The sequence below is a fragment of the Nilaparvata lugens genome, chromosome 2 (assembly GCF_014356525.2).
Source record: "Nilaparvata lugens isolate BPH chromosome 2, ASM1435652v1, whole genome shotgun sequence".
NCBI lineage: Eukaryota > Metazoa > Arthropoda > Insecta > Hemiptera > Delphacidae > Nilaparvata > Nilaparvata lugens.
Genome location: NC_052505.1, coordinates 23,328,130 through 23,347,506, shown reverse-complemented (window position 1 = coordinate 23,347,506; position 19,377 = coordinate 23,328,130). Strand labels below are relative to the sequence as shown.

General features: G+C 33.3%; 3 protein-coding genes across 4 annotated transcripts in view; 1 reads left to right on the top strand and 2 right to left on the bottom strand.

The window, feature by feature from the left end:
• Positions 1–5,739, top strand: part of LOC111049685 (thrombospondin type-1 domain-containing protein 4) — a 488,755-nt gene extending 483,016 nt beyond the window's left edge. Inside the window, exons 15-17 of the mRNA XM_039420017.1 lie at positions 1,311–1,446; positions 1,846–1,929; positions 2,895–5,739. Of these exons, the coding sequence (XP_039275951.1) occupies positions 1,311–1,446; positions 1,846–1,929; positions 2,895–3,010 (336 nt within the window). The 3' untranslated portion in view covers positions 3,011–5,739. The remainder of the gene's footprint in view (positions 1–1,310; positions 1,447–1,845; positions 1,930–2,894) is intronic.
• Positions 5,740–5,935: 196 nt separating this feature from the next.
• LOC111049684 (cartilage oligomeric matrix protein) overlaps positions 5,936–19,377 on the bottom strand; it is a 58,735-nt gene continuing 45,293 nt past the window's right edge. For both annotated transcript variants that reach the window (XR_005570436.1, XM_022335819.2), the window contains exons 21-23: positions 12,271–12,454; positions 10,854–11,091; positions 5,936–6,781 (exon numbers count right to left, since the gene is read on the bottom strand). Coding sequence is in view for 1 of the 2 variants with exons in the window: in XM_022335819.2 (XP_022191511.2) it covers positions 6,693–6,781; positions 10,854–11,091; positions 12,271–12,454 (511 nt within the window). In the remaining variant the exon portion in view is untranslated. The remainder of the gene's footprint in view (positions 6,782–10,853; positions 11,092–12,270; positions 12,455–19,377) is intronic.
• Positions 18,460–19,212, bottom strand: LOC120349823. The gene is made up of 2 exons (XM_039420829.1): positions 18,677–19,212; positions 18,460–18,534 (listed from the first exon to the last, which is right to left on the bottom strand). Exons 1-2 carry the CDS (start codon positions 19,154–19,156, stop codon positions 18,517–18,519), a joined length of 498 nt encoding a protein of 165 aa, XP_039276763.1. The 5' UTR covers positions 19,157–19,212; the 3' UTR covers positions 18,460–18,516.

The window sequence follows — 19,377 nt, the reverse complement described above, 5'->3', positions numbered from 1 at the left end:
TACTATGCTAACAGTAAAAGTGGCCGGCAAAAGTGAATATATAATTTCTTAGATTTGTGATTGGACTATTTTCACTCAGGACGACTGAGCGAGTATGGATAATCACATTGATACTTATGGGAATAATATTCTCCCGCTACCGATCACTTTCACTGGCACTGATTTGTGGGAATCCAGGTTTATACTTCAAATATCAGCATTGGTTAACTGGGATGCACTTCCCTCTGTTATTAATTAAGAATAAGAATGTTTTCATTTATTCAAAACACATTGACATGGCAACTGAAAATGTCAATAATAACAATAATATTATGATTAATAAGGAAACCTTATTTATAAGGAAAGCTTACAGTTGAAAGTAATATCACTATAGATTATGCTTATAATACGGCGGTACAGGGGTGCCCATCCCCCCAATGGTCCATGTCGCGAAATTCCCCCCCCCCCCCAATTCTCAAAATTTGGTATCCAATTAGGTACTTGAAAACTGTATATTGAAAAATCCCCCCCATTTTCCCTAGTTTTTTCCAAAAATCCCCCCAAAATTCAGCCTCATGACGTAACTTGCGACATCAAAACATATATATGCTGTGGGCATCCCTGAGGCGGTATCAATAAAATATTTTCAAGAACCTTCTTCGGAAACATTCTTGTTTCGAGATAAAAGTGGTGAACTCCTCTGTTGATACGATACCTATGGAAACGATTCTGAGCTGTGCTCTTTTAATATGACAATCAGTTCATTGAGATATATTTTAAAAGTTGTCCACTAATGATCCAATTATGATTATGATAATGGGCTCAAATATCAATCATATATTCAATATGAATGAAAGAATATTATTATCAAACGAAAATCCCAACTACATGCTGTAAATCACCCCAAAGATTTCTGCTATTGCAAATATTCAACAGTGTAAACAGCTAGATGGAAATTCGGTGAAAAATAAGTTTTGTATAGTAGCGCTCTACTCATCGAATTTCCATCTTGCTGTTCACCCTGTTGTCAATATTTGCAGTAGCAGAAGTCTTCGGGGTGATTCACAGCATTTAATTGGGATTTAAGTTTAATAATATTTATTCATTAATTAGTATTTGAACAAATACAACTTCCAATTTATTTCCATCTGAAAAAATAGTTTTTATAACCCGACAAAACATGAATAAATTCTCAGTTTATTATAGCATGAGCGTGAGCATGAGCTATACCAGTAAATGACATTGAGTTGACAAATGAATACAACAGTAAGTGTAATGAATTCATACATACAAGTGAATGACATGAGTTACCTATTATTTGTCGTTTGCAGTGTTCAAAGCCATGTGGATTGGGAGTACAGAAGCGAGACCTGAGATGTCTGGATGAACACGAACTATTCTCTACAACTTGCAGTGAACAGAAAAAGCCAGCTGTCAGACGATCTTGCAATGCTCATCCTTGCACAGGTAAGCAGTGAAGAGTAAATTCACCAATTCATGAATTCATACATCAAAAATTATGGAAATCCTTGTAAGAGGAACAACAGGCTAAAGCCAAAACTATATTTTTTTGCAGAATTCCAATAGGAAAATATTGTCAGAAAAATATTGAATTTAATCATCTTTACAGCACATTTCACAGAGTGTAAGATCAAAATAGTTTATATTATAACCAATTATAAACGGCTGGTTTAACTTGGTTGATCCACCATTACTAATAACAGTCAATTATTATGCAATTGTAGCGTTATTTGTTGGAACAATTCATTAGAAGTGTCTGAGGTACAGTTGAAAATATTTCAAGTAATATATGGTCTAGTAAACTTGAGACTTTAATGTTTTTGCTGAAAATACAACTTTTTGTAGGTGAGAAGGAAGTGATAAAGACAGATGCTTCACCCGTCAATGACAGTAATAACCCAGGAGAACAAGCTCCGGCTGACAATACAGGTACGGTACTGCATTTTTATTACTTTTATACAATATAGTCATGGAGTGGCCCTGAATGTCAGGTATTTTTCTTTATTCTAGGTTAACTATATCGTTCTTATTGAGCAATGGCTGAATTTTGGCATAGCTATTGTGGAAACAAAATGATAATAACCTATTTCAAAACGAGTACGATACCCTAGTACATGATTTGTAATTATTGCAATATTTTGTATTTATGATCATGATCTATTTATCATTACTTTAAGAGCTGCAGCCATATCAATAAGAATTCAGCGAGAATCATTACACAAGAGAATCATTATGTATATCAAAGAATTCTTGTGTAGCAATAAAAATAAAAATGTTAAGAATCTTTCAAATATTGAATGAATATATTTTTTAACATTAGCCAAATCTGTATTATATTGCTGTAGCTGTTATCATTCTAAAAATAGAACATTTACATTTGATTACTCTAGGAAATACTGTGCATAAAATTAAACTGTTCGTTTTATACATAGACTATAATGGTCGTTACAGTATCATTTATGATTTCATTAATTAATCCATAAAGTAGCATCTGCGATTTCAATAATTAATCCATATTTTACTGCCACGCTTTACTTCATGCATAACAATGACAATGCGGTCACTGTGTGTTCAATGGAATCAACTTAACTTATATTAACTCATATTAGAACATTTTTAAGATAAACGAATCATTCAAATATGTTTAATGATTTGTATTTTTGTCTCTTATTTGTATTAAAATCGGAAAGGAAGTCAAATTTTAAAAATCAAGGGTCACTGATTATAAAATATAAGATGATTCAAAATCTTTCATAATCGCTTGATTAAATTTTTGCACGGTACATTATTTTTCGAATGATCACCTATATTATTATTGATGCTGGTACGATAATTATATCATTAATTACCATGAAATCGAATATGAATGAAATATAGACTGTGTTATTTTTCAGATAATCCAGACTGCACGGATGTTTTTCCCAACTGCCAGCTTGTAGTACAAGCACGACTTTGCAAGTACAAGTACTACAGAAGCTCTTGCTGCCAAGCATGCAAAAACAAGGCTTAAATCTGAGTCAAAGTCAAAGATTATTACCTTCTACTGAACTGTGATTTGTTTGTGTAATAAGTTTAATTTTGTTCTTCTATTTAGTTTTATTCTAATCCGAAAAGTAAAAATCAATTCCTATCTGGTATTAATAAAAGTCATCCAGTATCCTTCTTATTTGATAAAATAGAAAGCTACTTGATCACTTTTATTGCAATAATCCCAGTAATGTTACATTACAATTCCGTTAATAAGTTTCTTGTGTTGCATAACTTTCCATTCAATCATGAAATTTGTCAAATAGTGGATCTTTATATTTGTTGCAAGGGTAGGTTTACTATGATTTGACATCTACAAAAAAATGTTTATCGTTTCTAGCTATATGCCTGAAAACAGATAAGTTACATTTTCCACTATTTTCATGTACAGTATTTTGATATATGAATTTCAAATCGGTGGATATTATTCGATATATTTCACAAGCCGTTAGTAAATTTATGAATAGAAATACATTTGCATTGAAAACTAGCTACGGTATTGGTCACTTAGTGAAAATAATATAATCACCTTTACCCAAACCACACAACTTTAAAAAAACTGTTTCTACAGTACACATGAAATCAAACAATTTTTTATGTATTTCATGTTACTAGAAAATAATATTTGAGTCCATTTTGAAAAAAATCGAGTGTTTCAATGAACAAAAATTAATCTTATTAAAATAATTTTATTATTGATATTGTATAGGTGTGAGATGTTAGTGAGCATCTATATGTTTGTGTGAATATGTGCGTGTGAGAATCAGAGATAATATTATGAAGTTGTAAATTATTGTAAATGTATTGTGAAGTAATCGATAGTAATGTACAGTTTTAGTTTCTCATTATATTTGTTATTTATCTGTGTTTATTCAAGGTGTGGCTGCAAACTAATAATGTTGATCCAACTTTGAAAATAATTTAAGATCTTGTCTTTTTCTAATAATTATTATATGATTGTATATCCCTTATTTCCATGCTATTTTCATAGCACGTTAAAAAGCAACAGAATATTTGAAGACCCTCTAATATTATGTACAGCTCTTCTGTTGGCAAACCAATATGAAATAAGTTGTGCATATTTCTCATTGGATAATTTATTACTGAATAAATTTAGGTGCTTCAAATTTGATTTCAATGATCAGAATCATTCAAATTTGATTTCAATTGAAAATTTAGAATACATTTTTGTACCGTACATGATTCGATGTACTTATTATTTGTCATTCCATTCATGTACTCAAGATATGAAACCAGCAATATTAAGAGTTGAATTTCGAGTGAAACTCTCTGGCTTCACAATCACAACAGGTTTTTCTATTGAAAGAGTCATGAAAAAACTTGAAGTATATTAACTGTAGGTATGTCAATATTGGAAAAAATAATATTCAATGCTTTCTTTGGTATTTCACCTGACATCAAAGAAGTCTATTATTGCCATTGGGATAGATAAATTATTTAATTTCAGTTTGCCAAATGTATAAACTGTAGATATAATACTATAGGTTTTAAGCGATATCAAAAAGAACCAGTATTTTATAATTTAATAATATGAGATGATAATGTACTGTATTTTGTTTGTATGTTGTAGATATTATGTAGATAAATTATATGAACGTTAGTTGATTAAACTGAAGTATTCAATTGTTGAATTGAATGAAGCCCACAAAATAAACCCAGCTGCGATGGAAGAGTATCTTTAACTTCCATGGAAAATTAGAAGATTATAATGTTTTACCGATGAATTTTAGCTTGATATTTATGTGTAAATAGAGCTATCGCTAGTCGAAATTAATGTCTTCAATAATTGTAATCCAGTATAATTATCACAATGTTTTCAAAAATATACTAAATCGCTGTAATACAATAGGATTGATAAGTTTTTAAGTATTCTATTCGTAATTTTATCATCATCTAATGTGGAAGTATTTCCAGTTCCAGTTCAAAAAGCTCTTCCATTACGCAAAGCTCCAGAAACACTTGTTTGGACAAATGCGTAATGCGTAATAATGCTCTTGAACGTGAATATCTCATCAAAAGAAATGTCTATGATTTGTTAAAAATAAATTTTTCATTATAGATGATAAGAATGATATTGAACTATATTGAGCTGTTGATAAATGCAGGCTAGATCCAACTTTAACATCATGAATCATGCCTATTCCATATAATAGCCAACAAGAAGGTCTTTATCCAAATATATATGATTTTCTCTCGAAAACTGTAAAAATGTGTTTCACTCAAGTTAAATGTCATTGATGAAATAAAAATAATCGATATTTAGAAAGAAAGAAACCAGATCAAGCATCACTAGAAAAGCTTTAGCATTTGAATCAGTAAGTTACCTATTAATTGTTAAACTATGATATAATTTTGTCTTAGAGAGCAGAAATATAGCCACAGCATTTGCATCACTTTTTATTCTGGGAAAGCTTCATATTAAATGCATATATATCATATAGGTAATACTTGTTTAAGAATTCCCATATTTTAGAATCGCTTCTCAATTTTATATATTTCAAATTCTATCATAATAAGTTAGATCTTAACACACTTATTTGCAACAAACCAAGAGTTTATTATTTTGTGCCAATAATCATTAAGTTTTCCTGTTAAATTAATTGTATATTGTGATAATTTTGAGTTCATATTGAATTGTGTGTTTTATATTATTGTTGTAGAAGATACTCTTAATAAAACTTTGTCTTTTTATGTGTGTTCTCAATTTGTATCTATAACTTGTCCTGAAAAATAGCAATCCAAGGAAAGATATGAATTATTTATATTTTTTCTCAACTTCATAACATTAAACGGCAACTGTTGCTAGACGTAGACTAGAAAAAGTATCTTTAATAGATTAATGGAGAATTATTCATAGAGATGAAGCATGACGAAAAAAACACAATAATTATTTTAAAAATACTCATACTATTATTAAAAAAAACATAAAACAATTATACTAACGTACCGTAGTTGAAATAAATAATAAGCTAAAGTTATGGCAGTAAGCGGTTTGATGATTTTAACATTGGCCTACATATTTCACAGGTCCATTATGGTTTCTCTTGTTTCCAAATCGTTTATTTCAAATGAAAATAGCATGATCTTAATCATATTCTATTATCTTAATCAATCACTTCATACATCACTCACTCAATTAGCTCAACAGTTTTAGATTTTCTTATTAATTTATATTCAATCACTAAATTTTACTGGACCTCAAGCCTCAGATTATACAATACATTATATAGGACTATTTTCAATATCATGTCGCATCATACTTTGCTAAGATGATCTAGTAATACATACACAGTAATACATCTAGGGTGTACATTGAAAGTTAATGATGATGTTTTAATGATTTGTCAATGATGGAAGATATAATAGGTACATTGTAATTACTAGGATGAAATTATGATTCGACAATGCAGAATGAAAATTTTTGCTTGAAAATTACTGAGAGCAACATTGAATCATGTTTTAAAGATTGCAATTCAATGGCATCCAAGGAACAAATGGCAGGTTATCAGTGGTTAAATAAATAATAATAATTTCTTAACAAGTAACTTGTAACAATCACTGTACATAAACGAAACATCATAGTTCATAGACTTATGAGTCAATTGTAATTTTATTACAATATTAATACTTGAGTGAAAACTTATTCAATGATGTCGAGGTTGGCTAGAGTCCACATTCACTTCATTCTGCAGCCTTGGAGGCAGCTCCCTGTATATTGCTTCTGGCACATCGTCTGAAAATTGAAAAGATGTATTCATATAATCACATCCACAAACATGATAGAATGAGAAAAGTAGGAGTATTTGACTATTATGTTCGAGATTGACCCCATAATAGTGTCAGAACCAGGTCATTTTCAAGGAGGGTGTACATTTTATGTAGACCTACTCTACATATTGTTATCTTCACGATTGTCATGTTGAATGAAAATCTTTTAAACTCTATGCTTGTACCTTGATTATAATGTCATGAACCAGAAGGTTTGACAAACCCCCAAACATCAGTTTCTTCTTTAAGAAGAGAAATAATATTTTCAACTTTAAAAAGCTGATTAGACAGTTTTGGCTGACAGAGTAAAGATGCTGAGCAGAGGTAGGAGTGGGGATAGCATTCTACCATAAAGGAAGTATATACTTATTACTTATTTTATATGTGATTCTAGTCTCCCCTCCAGCCAGCTAGTGAAAAAAGCTTTCCACTTTTTTCTGAATAAGTTTAAACACTCTTTCCCATCGCCTACCTCGAGAGACAGACCGAGCTGACCCGTGGCTGGACATCCCTGGTTTTCCATTCAGACCATGGCAACTTGGATGGACATCAACTGTATAAGGGTATCGTTCAAATTTCAATTCATTTTTTTCCATATTGTTTTGTTTTTAGAAAATCCAAATTAATTATGTCTTGAATCCTGTTTTAAAAGTGTCATATAACTTGTTGATATAATTAATATTAATAATAAAATAGTCCAAAACAATTCCGATTAAAGTTTTGTGAAATCATTGAGATCAAATTCATTTTAATATTTCAAATTGGTTGAATTTTCAAAAACTCCATAGCCTTAATTAATTGTTTTGTATCAAAATAGATGTAGCGTAACTTTCATTATAATAATAGCGTAACTAATTTTATAAAACAAAAATATGTGAAAATTCATATGGAATTCTTCATTACAATAAAATAAATCTGAGTCCTAATAAAAATATTCCCCTTTCAAATTCCGGAAAAGTAATAATTTAGTTGTTAATAATTAAAAACCAACAGCTTTTGCTCTACCATCAAATGTTGCGCAACAATAATTTTACAGTGTTCCCGTCTGGGAACTGGTGAATCGCCCCCTTTTCTTCAAAGGTTTTTAATGTGGTAATTGAAATAATGATTTCTCTATGTTAGCACAATTAGTTGTATCATTCGATGGGTAAGTCGAGATTATGCAACTGATTGCTAGTATACATGAGTCATTACTTGTCTCAATTCCTTCCTTAAATATTTTTGAACATGTTGTTTAAATAATTACATTTACAAAACAGGTCATCAATCATTGATAATTACAAATGGTCCAACATTGGGCTATGTAAGGGTAAGCCCACATGAGTGGCAAGCTGCAGCGGCAAGAGAAAATAATAATGTTTGTCTTATTACATAAAATTGTCCCCTACCCAAGATCCTATACAATTATTCTGACTTGTAGAATAATTTATCTACTAAATTCAATACGTGATAATAGCATTATAGGCTGAATAGATTGGAAACTAGACTTTTAAAAATATACTTTTCAGTAATATTTTCAAATGAAGCGCTATTTCAAAAATCGCGGGCCATAGACCGCGAAAAAATGAAATCAACTAGGCAGTGAATAAAACTCACAAGGGAATCCAAGAGCAATATAGCATCGTAATACGCATGCGCAGTTTACAATTTCTTTAGAGGTTAACTTTTTTGTTTTCTCTGTAATTTTCTTCTTATTTAAAATTATCAAAACATTTTGGAAGATACCAGCGTATTGTAATTTAAAAGCAATAACCTTATCACTCAACCTACTCTTTCATCTTTGATGAACATTTAATTTTAGGTTATGTTTCTATTGTCTATTGATCTTCATTACCGGAGGAGCTTCTCTTTGTCTCAGAAACAGAGTAAAGGCCAGCAACAGTCACAGTTATAACATAGTTATTCAAAAGTATTCTTTGAGTATCTATAGTGAGGTCCACGTTATAATGGTAATGTACGATTTGCAAATGTGAAAGAGTTAGGGGTTGGGTTTTATTTAGGTTACATTTAATAATGTTTTTTTTAGGATAGGTTAGGTTTTTGCTTAAAAATTGCAATATGCTAGAAGGGGCTAGGGTCCAGGTAGAGTTATGTTTTTTGATGTTTCAAAGGTAAAAGGATAGGTTAGGGGGTTAGGATTTTGCTCTGAACCACATGTTTGTGAACATGTTCATGAAATGAACCACGTTTTTGTGAACATGTTCATGAAATGAACCAAATGTTTATGTTTTGTTCTAAAGATGACGAACAAATCTAAAGTATTAAATGTGAATGGGTTAGAGGTTAGGTTTTATTCAGGTTATATTTAATAATGTGTTATTAGAATAGGTTAGGTTTTTGCTTTGAAATTGCAATATGCTAGAAGGGGCTAGGGTGCAGTTGGAGTCATGTTTTTTGATGTTTCAAATGTGAAAGGATAGGTTAGGGGGTTAGGATTTTGCTCTGAAATCTAAATTATTAAATGTGAAGGGGTTAAGGATTAGTGGTTAGGTTTTTTTGGATTATATTCAATAATGTTCCATAAGGTTGGGTTAGGTTTTTGCTTTGAAATTGCAATATGCTAGAAAGGGCTAGGGTCCAGGTAGAATTATGCTTTTTGATATATTTTCAAAAGTGGAAAGATAGGTTAGGATTTTGCTTTGAAATTGCAATATGCTGGAAGGGATTAGAGGTTTTTCAAATAGTTATGTTTATTGATGTTTTAAATGTAAAAGGGGAGGTTGAGGGTTCGGTTTTTGTTTTGAAATGACAATATGCTGACTTAGTTATAGTGTTTTTAACATCAGTTAAATAACAACTGTTATATTTTATTAATTATATTTTTCAAAAGTACTCTTTCTTTTATTAAATAAAATAATAATATATCGATTATTATATTGAAGTAAATGATAAATCATCATTGGATAATAATATTTTCATCAAATAGAATGACGATTGGCTCCAGTTACAGTGCTCGGTAACCATCATCACAAAGAACGTTACATTCAAAGAACTGACTGAATGGGACGGGAAAAACCCGTTGCTAACGCATGCGCGATACGGTGCTGTCTGAGACAGAGAGTGGTTTGTCATTACCGGTACTCGAGAGAGTGAGTGAGAGAGCAAAGTCAGCAAAGTGCAAAAGCAAAATGCAAACTTGCGAAGTCGATAAGTCGTGCAACTTTCAACAGGAACAGGCAGGATTGAATTTTAATTTCAGTTAAAAAAAAGTCTTCAGTATTAATAGAAAACTAGTAAGTTTTCTTGTAAAATTAGTATTCCTTATCTTGTAGCCTAATCAAAATTGTAATCTTCATGAATCTGCTCATGTAGCCTAGTTTAGTTTAATTGTGTCAAAAATATTGGTTTTTAACCTATTTTTCAGTCGACAAGTCCAGACATGAATTCTACAACTTTCATGGTGTAAGTCTGATATTATTTTTATAATTAGGCCTACTGTAGTAATTTGTTTTGTTTTCTTTTTAATTTATTAAAAAAATATCTTTAGTTGAATTTTAATTCATAATCAAACTAGTTTTCAAGGGTCGTATGTAGAGACAATAAAATCGTCTCTGAATAGACGGGTTTGGAGTCGGCTCGAGCAGTATCTATCAGGTACTTTATTGAATATTGATTGATTATGAAACGACACATCATACATGGTACATGGGTACAATATGAGTCAATCAAATAGAGAATGAATAATATATGTGATCTATATTTTGTCTAATTCAGCTAAGTACCGGGCAGCTAATATAGCCTAGATGGTTCCGTCACAAGTAAAAGTTTAAAGTTGCAGAATCCTTTTTGGAACAGATCTACTGGTTTTTTGTCTTTTAGTAGTTTATGCCCGTATCACATTCGACCACCAGTGAGACACCAAGTGTTTAAGCGGCCAACATTAAGTCTAACGAGACTAAACGGAATTAACCATCTCATGGTTCAAAATCAAAACATAACAAAATAATGCAAACCTTGATTTAATTCTGGGTAAGTTGGACTTGGTTTTCACTGTTATTAAGCATATTGAATTATTCATTTTGTAAGAAAATACTGACCATTACACCTGTAGACAAGATCAGACCAGATGATCATCTCTTGAGAGAAACAGAAGACTCCGAGCCGACCGCCTCTCAGCGTGGAATCGAACACATTTCCAGAATCGGCCACCAGATTCTCACCCTCGAAAATCCTCAAACGGATAAGTCCGATCTTGGGACGGTGCAGCAGTAACCAACGATAAGCAACCTTCTCCTTCCAACCCACGTTTCTGGGGTCTTTCCACAGTAATTTCACCTAAAATCAATTGATAAAATTACATTTGATGTAATTCAAGTTGGATGTATCTTGTAAAAAATACTAGATTCTAGAAACTGTTAACTCTCCTTGTATACTAGAAGACGTGATGATGTAGACCTGCGATTGGCCAGATCACACACCAGTTTCCCAATCGCACCCTGAAAATAGTCAACAGGCTCCCATTGTGTGTCCGTGAATTGGATGATAAACAATTTAAAAATGTACTTCCGAGATAAACTTCTCAAACCTCCACTCTATTTCTTGATTTCACTCTAATTCAATTTTCTTTCCATCCACGACCAGTCTTTACACTGCATAGATTTCGTCATAAGAAATTAAAAATGAAGAGGAGATCACTCGTTTTATTTGTCTCTTTGACATGCCATCTCGATAGTTTGTGTAAATTTTATGAACGTTTGTGGCCCGGTTGCACAAAAGCCGGTTAAATTTTAATCGTAACTAATTTCACCGGAACCAATCAGGGAAGCCGTCTTTTCTAAAAGACCTTCTTTGACCTTCTTTAATCAGGGAAGCCGTCTTTTCTAAAAGACCTTCTTTGATTGGTTCTCGTGAAATTAATCACAGTTGAAATTTATCGGCTTTTGTGCAACCGGGCCTTAGATTTTTAATTTCTTATGACGATATCTATCCAGTGTAAAGACTGGTCGTGGATGGAAAGAAAATTGAATTGAATAATATATTACTTCTATTATGAAGTTTGTCAGACAATTCACTTACAAGAAATATTTGATATCAAGATGAAAAGAAGATGTTATAGGAGATGATCCTTTTTCTTGAAGAGTGTAGATTAAATACTTGAATTACAGGGAACGTTGAGAATTGGATTAAATGAGAACGCACACAGTAACAGACGAACTGAGAAAAAATGAAACGTCTGCGACAGACGGTCATCTGTGTGCAACATTTGAGCACTTTGGAAAAATGTATGTCGGCATACGTTCGTCTACTGCTGTTTGCGTTTGCTTTTAGACAAGAAAATAATATTGGAATGTAAATAATATTAGAGGAATGAAAACGCACACAGCAACAGACGGATCATTGCATGATCCTCAAAAGAAAATCTCAAATTTAAACTGAACAAAATGTAAATCACTTCAAATAAATGGTTCAATGGAAAGGATTTATATTATTCATGACAGTTGAATGTCACAGTACCTGTTCGTTAGTGTCGCCAGTATGCCATAGTGAGTTTCTCAACACCTGGCCTGGTCCCGTGGCGGACTGCACCAGCTTCAATTGGATGCCAGGCTCGGCGACCGCTCGGAAAGGCGTAGCCTGCCAGTACGTTTGCGAGCTCTTCTTCCACATCACTGTGTAGAATTTGTGGTTGTCTTGATAACTGCACAAAGTAAACATTTTTTAGTTTATCCAAGATATTGCGTGATTCAAGTTCAAGAAAATGCATATTAAATACTATACATTAAAATTTACACTGAAATAATATTTCACCTTACCAAAAAATTATTTCTAAAAAAAATATGTTGCAATATAGGTGTATATAGTTGTGCTAGAGAAGTGAATGAGATTTCATTTTATTTCTTCATTCAAGTAGATTACAATCCAAAATCTTGGAAAATTTTAATGTAAGACGTGTAGCTATAATTATTTTGATACAGATGAAGGAACTGATTGTCCCAGCGGCTATAACGATATCTAATCAATTGGAAGTACGGTTGAAGAATGTCTGCTTGAGGCCAGCTCAAATTGACGAACATATACGTTTCAAAAGCAACCAGAACTACAACAGAAACTGCTTCTTGCATAGATCACATTGCTACCAACTCCAGAGATAATCTTTTTCCAATCATTTATGAATCAACAATAACTGACCACTTCACCACAATTCTAGGAGTGCAACATATTTCGAGAAATAGTGCAAATGAAACTGGAACACATAAAATAAACGAGAAAATAGACATTAATAGCTTGAAGAATGAACTACTGAATGAGGAGTGGATTCATGTTTTAGAAGATAATAATCCAGATACCTCTTATGACACCTTCTTATCAACTCTGAGACAACATATACAAAATAATATCAAGCAGCATCGGCGGCAGAAGAAGTACAAACCCATCAAACCATGGATCACCAGAGGTATAGTAGCAGCAATAAGAACCAGAAATCTACCCAACAAAAGAAGAAAGGAAGACCCAAACAACATTAACTTAACCAACTTCTATCGTCAGTATAGGAATACACTCACAGCTTTAATTCATGAAACAAAGGACCAATACTATAGAGAGAAATTGTATGAAGCTGGAAAGAATAATAAAAAAATGTGGAAAGTAATCAAAGATGCTACTGACTCTAAATCAAAAACAAAAATGAAATTGAATGCTATTAAAATAGATGATAGGATTTTCAATCTAAAGGAAAATCCAGAAACTGTGCTCAACCACATGAATAACTTTTTCACAAATGTAGGTGAAGAAATGGCGGAGACAATAATAGATTCCTTAAGAAAACCACTAGACCAAATCATATCCCAATATAAACCTGTTACAAGAACTCTACACTCCATCTACTTTCACCCAGTAACTGAAGATGAGCTTCTTGAAGTTATTAGTAGTTTGCGAAATGACAGTGCTCCAGGACTTGATGGAATCAATAATAGAACATTGAAGTCGATAAAAAATGTGATTGTAAAACCATTAATTCACATATTTAATTTAAGTCTGTCAAAAGGAATTTTTCCAAAAGCTATGAAAGAGACATGTGTTAGACCATTACATAAAGGAGGCGACAAAACAAATGCCACCAATTACAGGCCTATTTCACTTATAAGCAATATTTCTAAGATTTTGGAAAAACTGGTAAAGAAACGTCTTGTGAATTACATGGAAAAAACAACTTACTATCTAGGAATCAATTTGGTTTTCGTGAGGGGAGGAGTACAGAAGATGCGGTATTAGAATTGTCAAATTTTGTCACAGATAAGCTAGAAAATAACAAAAAATGTGCAGCAGTGTTCCTGGACCTAGCAAAAGCTTTTGACACTGTTAATCACAGTTTGCTGCTGAAGAAATTAGAAGCCATGGGAATTAGAGGAGTTCCTCTAGCATGGTTTAGATCATACCTCTGTGACCGGCGTCAAAAAGTCAAAGTTGAAGAACATCTCAGTTCAGAGGAAACGATGAAGTTTGGGATTCCCCAAGGAACAGTTCTTGGGCCAATTCTGTATTTGGCATATGCAAATGAGCTATGTTCAATTACGATAAGAGGAAGAGTAATAGCTTTTGCTGATGATACGTGTATACTATTTGAAGGAAACACCTGGGAGGAAGTTTTTAATCTGGCACAGGAAGAATTGATGAAAGTCGATAAATGGTTAAGAGAAAATTTGCTTACAGTAAATGCAACAAAAACGAAATTTTTAGCCTTTTCTCTGACAGAACGGACGAGACCACCGGATTCTTCAATAATCCTGCATCACTGTGGAAGCACCAACAACCCGTGTGATTGCCCTTCAATTCAACAAGTCAATGAAATAGAATATTTAGGAACAATAGTGGACAACAAATTCAAATGGGACAAGCACATTAATCTATCAATTACCCGGATCAGGAAGCTTCTCTACAAATTCTATCAACTCCGTAAAATCCTCAACTATGAGACATTAAAAACTGTTTATTTTTCTCTAGTGCAATCAATTTTAAGATACGTCATAATTATCTGGGGAGCTACGAATTTTACACATGTTGAACCTCTCTATAAACTTCAAAAACGAATACTAAAAATAATAGGCTTCAAGGAGAATCAATTCCCCACGAACATTATTTTCAAGGTCAGTAAAGTACTAAGTGTAAGACAACTCTACATCCAGGCTATCATCACGCGAATGAGGAGAAACAACGAACACATAAGACTGGCAGATCATAACCATCAAACAAGGCAGAGAAACACGTATTCAATAGTACCAAGGATGAACACTACATTTGGGCAAAGAAACTACACATATTTGGGACCAAAAATTTATAATTCAATACCAAGTTACATTAGGGAAGAATTCAATAGACACAGGTTCAAGAAAAGTTTATTTTCCTGGTTGGTTGATATTGGAGTGGAGAATTGTGAAAATTTAGTTAGACTGTAAATATTGAAACTATTTATTCTTCATTCCACTCTTTACTGTTTTTCATTTTTCTAAAAATAACCTTTCTTATTATTATCATTAATAGAACATTAATATTTATTTACTAATACCATAATTTTGTTTGTTTGTATTATACATTTTTACTAATTTTATTATAAAAAACTTTAATCCCATATCAGTGAATGAAGTTTGTAAATAGTAATTATTACACGCAATAAGCAACTAATTACTTATACCCCAACACATATGATATATAGTGGGGTGTATATTTATTCATTGAAATTATCATTTATTCATTGTTGAAACACCGCTGATTTATGTAGTTATATTATCAACTAGCCGTCAGGCTCGCTTCGCTCGCCATATCCGTCTAGCCAGGGGGCTCCGCCCCCTGGACCCCCGACTGGATCGTCCAAAGATAAGATCAGCAGGCTCGCTTCGCTCGCCTGCATTTTTCGTTTAAGCATTTTTATCATATGTTAGGACGATCCAGTCTGGGATCCAGACTAAAGTCTGGCTAAACAGATATTGCGATCGAAGCGAGCCTGACGGCTAGTAATATAATATTCCCAGGAATAGCTCTGATTAAAGTAGCAGTGCCCAATAATTTTTCCGCGATAAATGCATTTCAATCTTCAACTTGGTGCCAACCTAACAAAATTATTAATTTAGTTACCACTTAACTGTTTCGTAGAGGTACTCTATCTAGATTATAGTTCTATAGTAACATATGATATGGAAATTTCAATTATAATTAAGAGATTGGGAGAAGAAGAATATACATGCTAAAAGGCGAACTTTAAACCCTTAAAAACAACCCTTAGAGTTAAAATATTGCCAAAAGATTTCTTAGTGCGCCTCTAAAGGGCCAACTGATAGCCCAGTCAATAAAGGTTTTGTGTCGGAACTAATTAGTGAAAAGCTGAAACTTCACCCAATGTTATATTGGTATAAGAGAAGTTTGTACACAAAAGTCCCCAAAGTTCCCCCTCTTGCTTCCCCCCCCCCCACCCCCCTTTGAAGTTGGAAAAAACAGGTAGTTACTACAAACGCGATATCTCAGGCACCAATCATCGGATAGAGTTGATTTTTTTTTCAAATGGTTGGTAATATAATAGTCTAAAATAATGATTCTATTCACTTTCACGATAAACCCAACAGTTATCCTGATAAAAATAAATATATCTAAAAAAATTGCATTTTTACAACTAAATTTTTTATTATTTCCCAATTAACTTTCTTGTATGCCATTTTATCGAGAAAAGCCTCCAACAAAGGTTATAGATCTATTCTGTCTCAATCCAACGATGTATAATTTAGCACACCAACGATAAGAAATATTGCGTTAGGAGGGGGAATAGCAACGCGCTACGCTTTGACGCGACCCTTCATTATCATCATTATTATTGCATGTTATATGATTAACACATTCACTCGGACGGAAAATCTTTCTTCAGTTGTTTTATATGTATTTTTGGGCGCTTAGCTCAAATTTGATACTACCAAGCTCATTAAACCATGAAGAAGGGGGGTAGAGGGGGTCCCTCAACCCCCAAAATTAGATCTCAGTGTTTGGCAGTAGAAGCATTTCAAAAGCATATAAAGAGAGCCAGTTTTGGTTCGGGGGATTATTCCTAACCCTCATTTAGGGTTGTTCCATCATCCACCACCTATGGACCCGGCGTGTCCCGGACTGGCTCAAACCGGCAGGTGTCAAACGCCATCACGGACCGCCCACCCACCACTTAAATTAATATTCACACTATATACAATAGTCATTCTCTCAAAATCACTCTCCCTCTTTTTCCTTCTCCTCCCCTCCTCCTCTTCTTTCTCTTCTCCTCCCCTCCTCCTCTTCTTCTTCTTCTCTTCTTCCTCCTCCTCCTCATTTCCTTTTCTTCTTCTTCTTCTTGTTCTTCTTCTTCTTCTTCTTCTCTTCCTTCTTTTACTGTTCTTGACAATCCAATTCAATCTCGTGATCAATAATTTCATCAATATTAGGACTATTTTCGCAAGAAAGACCATCACAGTGCTCACACATGGCAGAGCAATCAAGTCCCACTTTCCGACACCCACAATATTTAAGACATGATGTCTTACAGCTACAAGACACAAGGTGCAGAAGGTCATCAGGTGCAAAGGGTTTGGTGCTTTGTACCGGTTTTAAACTTTTCTTGTGATCACCATTTTTCTTCACCATTTCCATCTTCCAGCCCCAATCTGTAGCATCCATTCTATTTCCAAGCCATGTCTGCACTTGCAAATACACTCTAAATATATGTTGATGTGCAGCTTCAGACGTTGGAGGAAGCTTAGCAAGATCAAAATTAGATCTGAGTTTTGATTTTCTTGCTAGTTTTGTAAACATGAAGTAACGTGCTTCATTGAGGCTTGTGTGCTTTTTCTGGCCATACAAATTCAGAATAAAATCTTCACCATTTCTTTTCAGTTCTTCTTTAGATGAATTTTCACAAATGAACACTGATGCTTGTCTTTGAGCTTCTTCTGATTTTTGAACAATTTCTAAAGATTTTATTTTTCCAAGGCCGAAAAAAGAAGAAGTTGTATCACAGCCTGTTATTGCATAAGCAAACAGTAAAAGCTTCCTTGTATTTTTCACCTTATCTATTATCTTTGAAATGCTGTAGAACACTTTTCCATGCAATCTTCCTGTTATCTGTTTGCAGAAGTAGATTTCTTGATTCTCAGGGGCAAGAGCTATCAACAGTATCAACAAATAAGTGTCTGTACCATACAACATAACAGTTTTGTGTCTCTTCAGCTCCTCTATTCCAGTCGTCACAATGGAAATATCAGCATCGTCTTTTGCAACAATTGTATTGATATTTGAACTTATAAGCTCTTCAGAAACTGAAAATATAAGCTTCTTCTTGTTTCTTCTGTTGCCTAAAAATTCTTCCTTTGATGTTAAGCATTTTGTGTTCCTATCAAATCTATGTCATTTGAGGATTTTTTGCTGCTCTTCTATTCTGCTCTTCTTGTTTAGTTGTACAGTCTTCTGGATAGCCATCAAATACAACCGTTACATTTTCTCCAAAATTTTCTACAACATATTTTCGATAAATGTGTATGATATTTCCATAAGTGGAGTCTTGTGGCCAGGGAACATAATGAAGGAGAAATCCTCCATCAATAATCACACATAAATTTGTTTGATCAGTTTCTTCTTCCTCTATTACAGCATCTTGAAACACTTTCAGGATAGATGATTTAGTTCCTTTTCTTAATGAAACATTGTCGAAGAGAGATGGTGGATGTGAAGACAGTTCATATTCAAGATACAATTTCAATTTTTGAGAGCTATCACACACACAGAGTATTCTATTGAAGAGCTGTTGAGAGTTGACTGGTATTTCTTTGGATCTGACTTTAACTAATTTGTGTGCTAGTTGGGTCTTAACCATGTCCTTTCTTTTTAATGTCAGTTTCCCAAATGATTTTCCTACCATTGTCTTCATAGCAGCACAACCTATGTCATAGGCTTGGTCACAGTTGACTGACTCATCACTGATGAAACCAGATGATAATGAAACTAGCTCTCCAGATTCCTTATTTAATGGATTGTGTTGTCTGAACCATGTGGTGAACTTATCAATATCAGCTTGGTCTCTGAGTTTTCTTGACTTTCTCAGCTCAACATGTTGTTCACTGTAGGTAATAGAAATGTCTAAGAACTCCTCTAATGCTTCATTAATCTTTATGAAGTATGGTGTCCCAAGAATCCATTTATTCACAGTACTTTCATTCATTCCCCTTCCATGAGTGAGTCCTCCTACAGATTTCATTGGCCTCATCAGACATTGCTCTATGCACATGTCTGTCCATGTTCCTGACCAGTATCTTGTTGTTCTTTTCACAGTAAAATATCCCTTGTTGATGAAAAGATCTAATTCTTTTTCAGAGAGTTTTTCAGTTATTTTGGTCATTTCTTGGGCATAAATATGTGCAGACTTTGCATAAGGCAAGTGGCCTGATGCATGGAAATATGGAAACATATCTGTTGTGCATTTTAAATGCATAATCCAATCTCCTCTCCTCTCAGCATACACAAAATTAAGAGCTAAATCTATAGTGTGAAAAAGCTGCAGCCACAACTTAGCTGTCCTGCTTGTCTTTTCAATGGTTTTCATACATTCATCCAATTGAT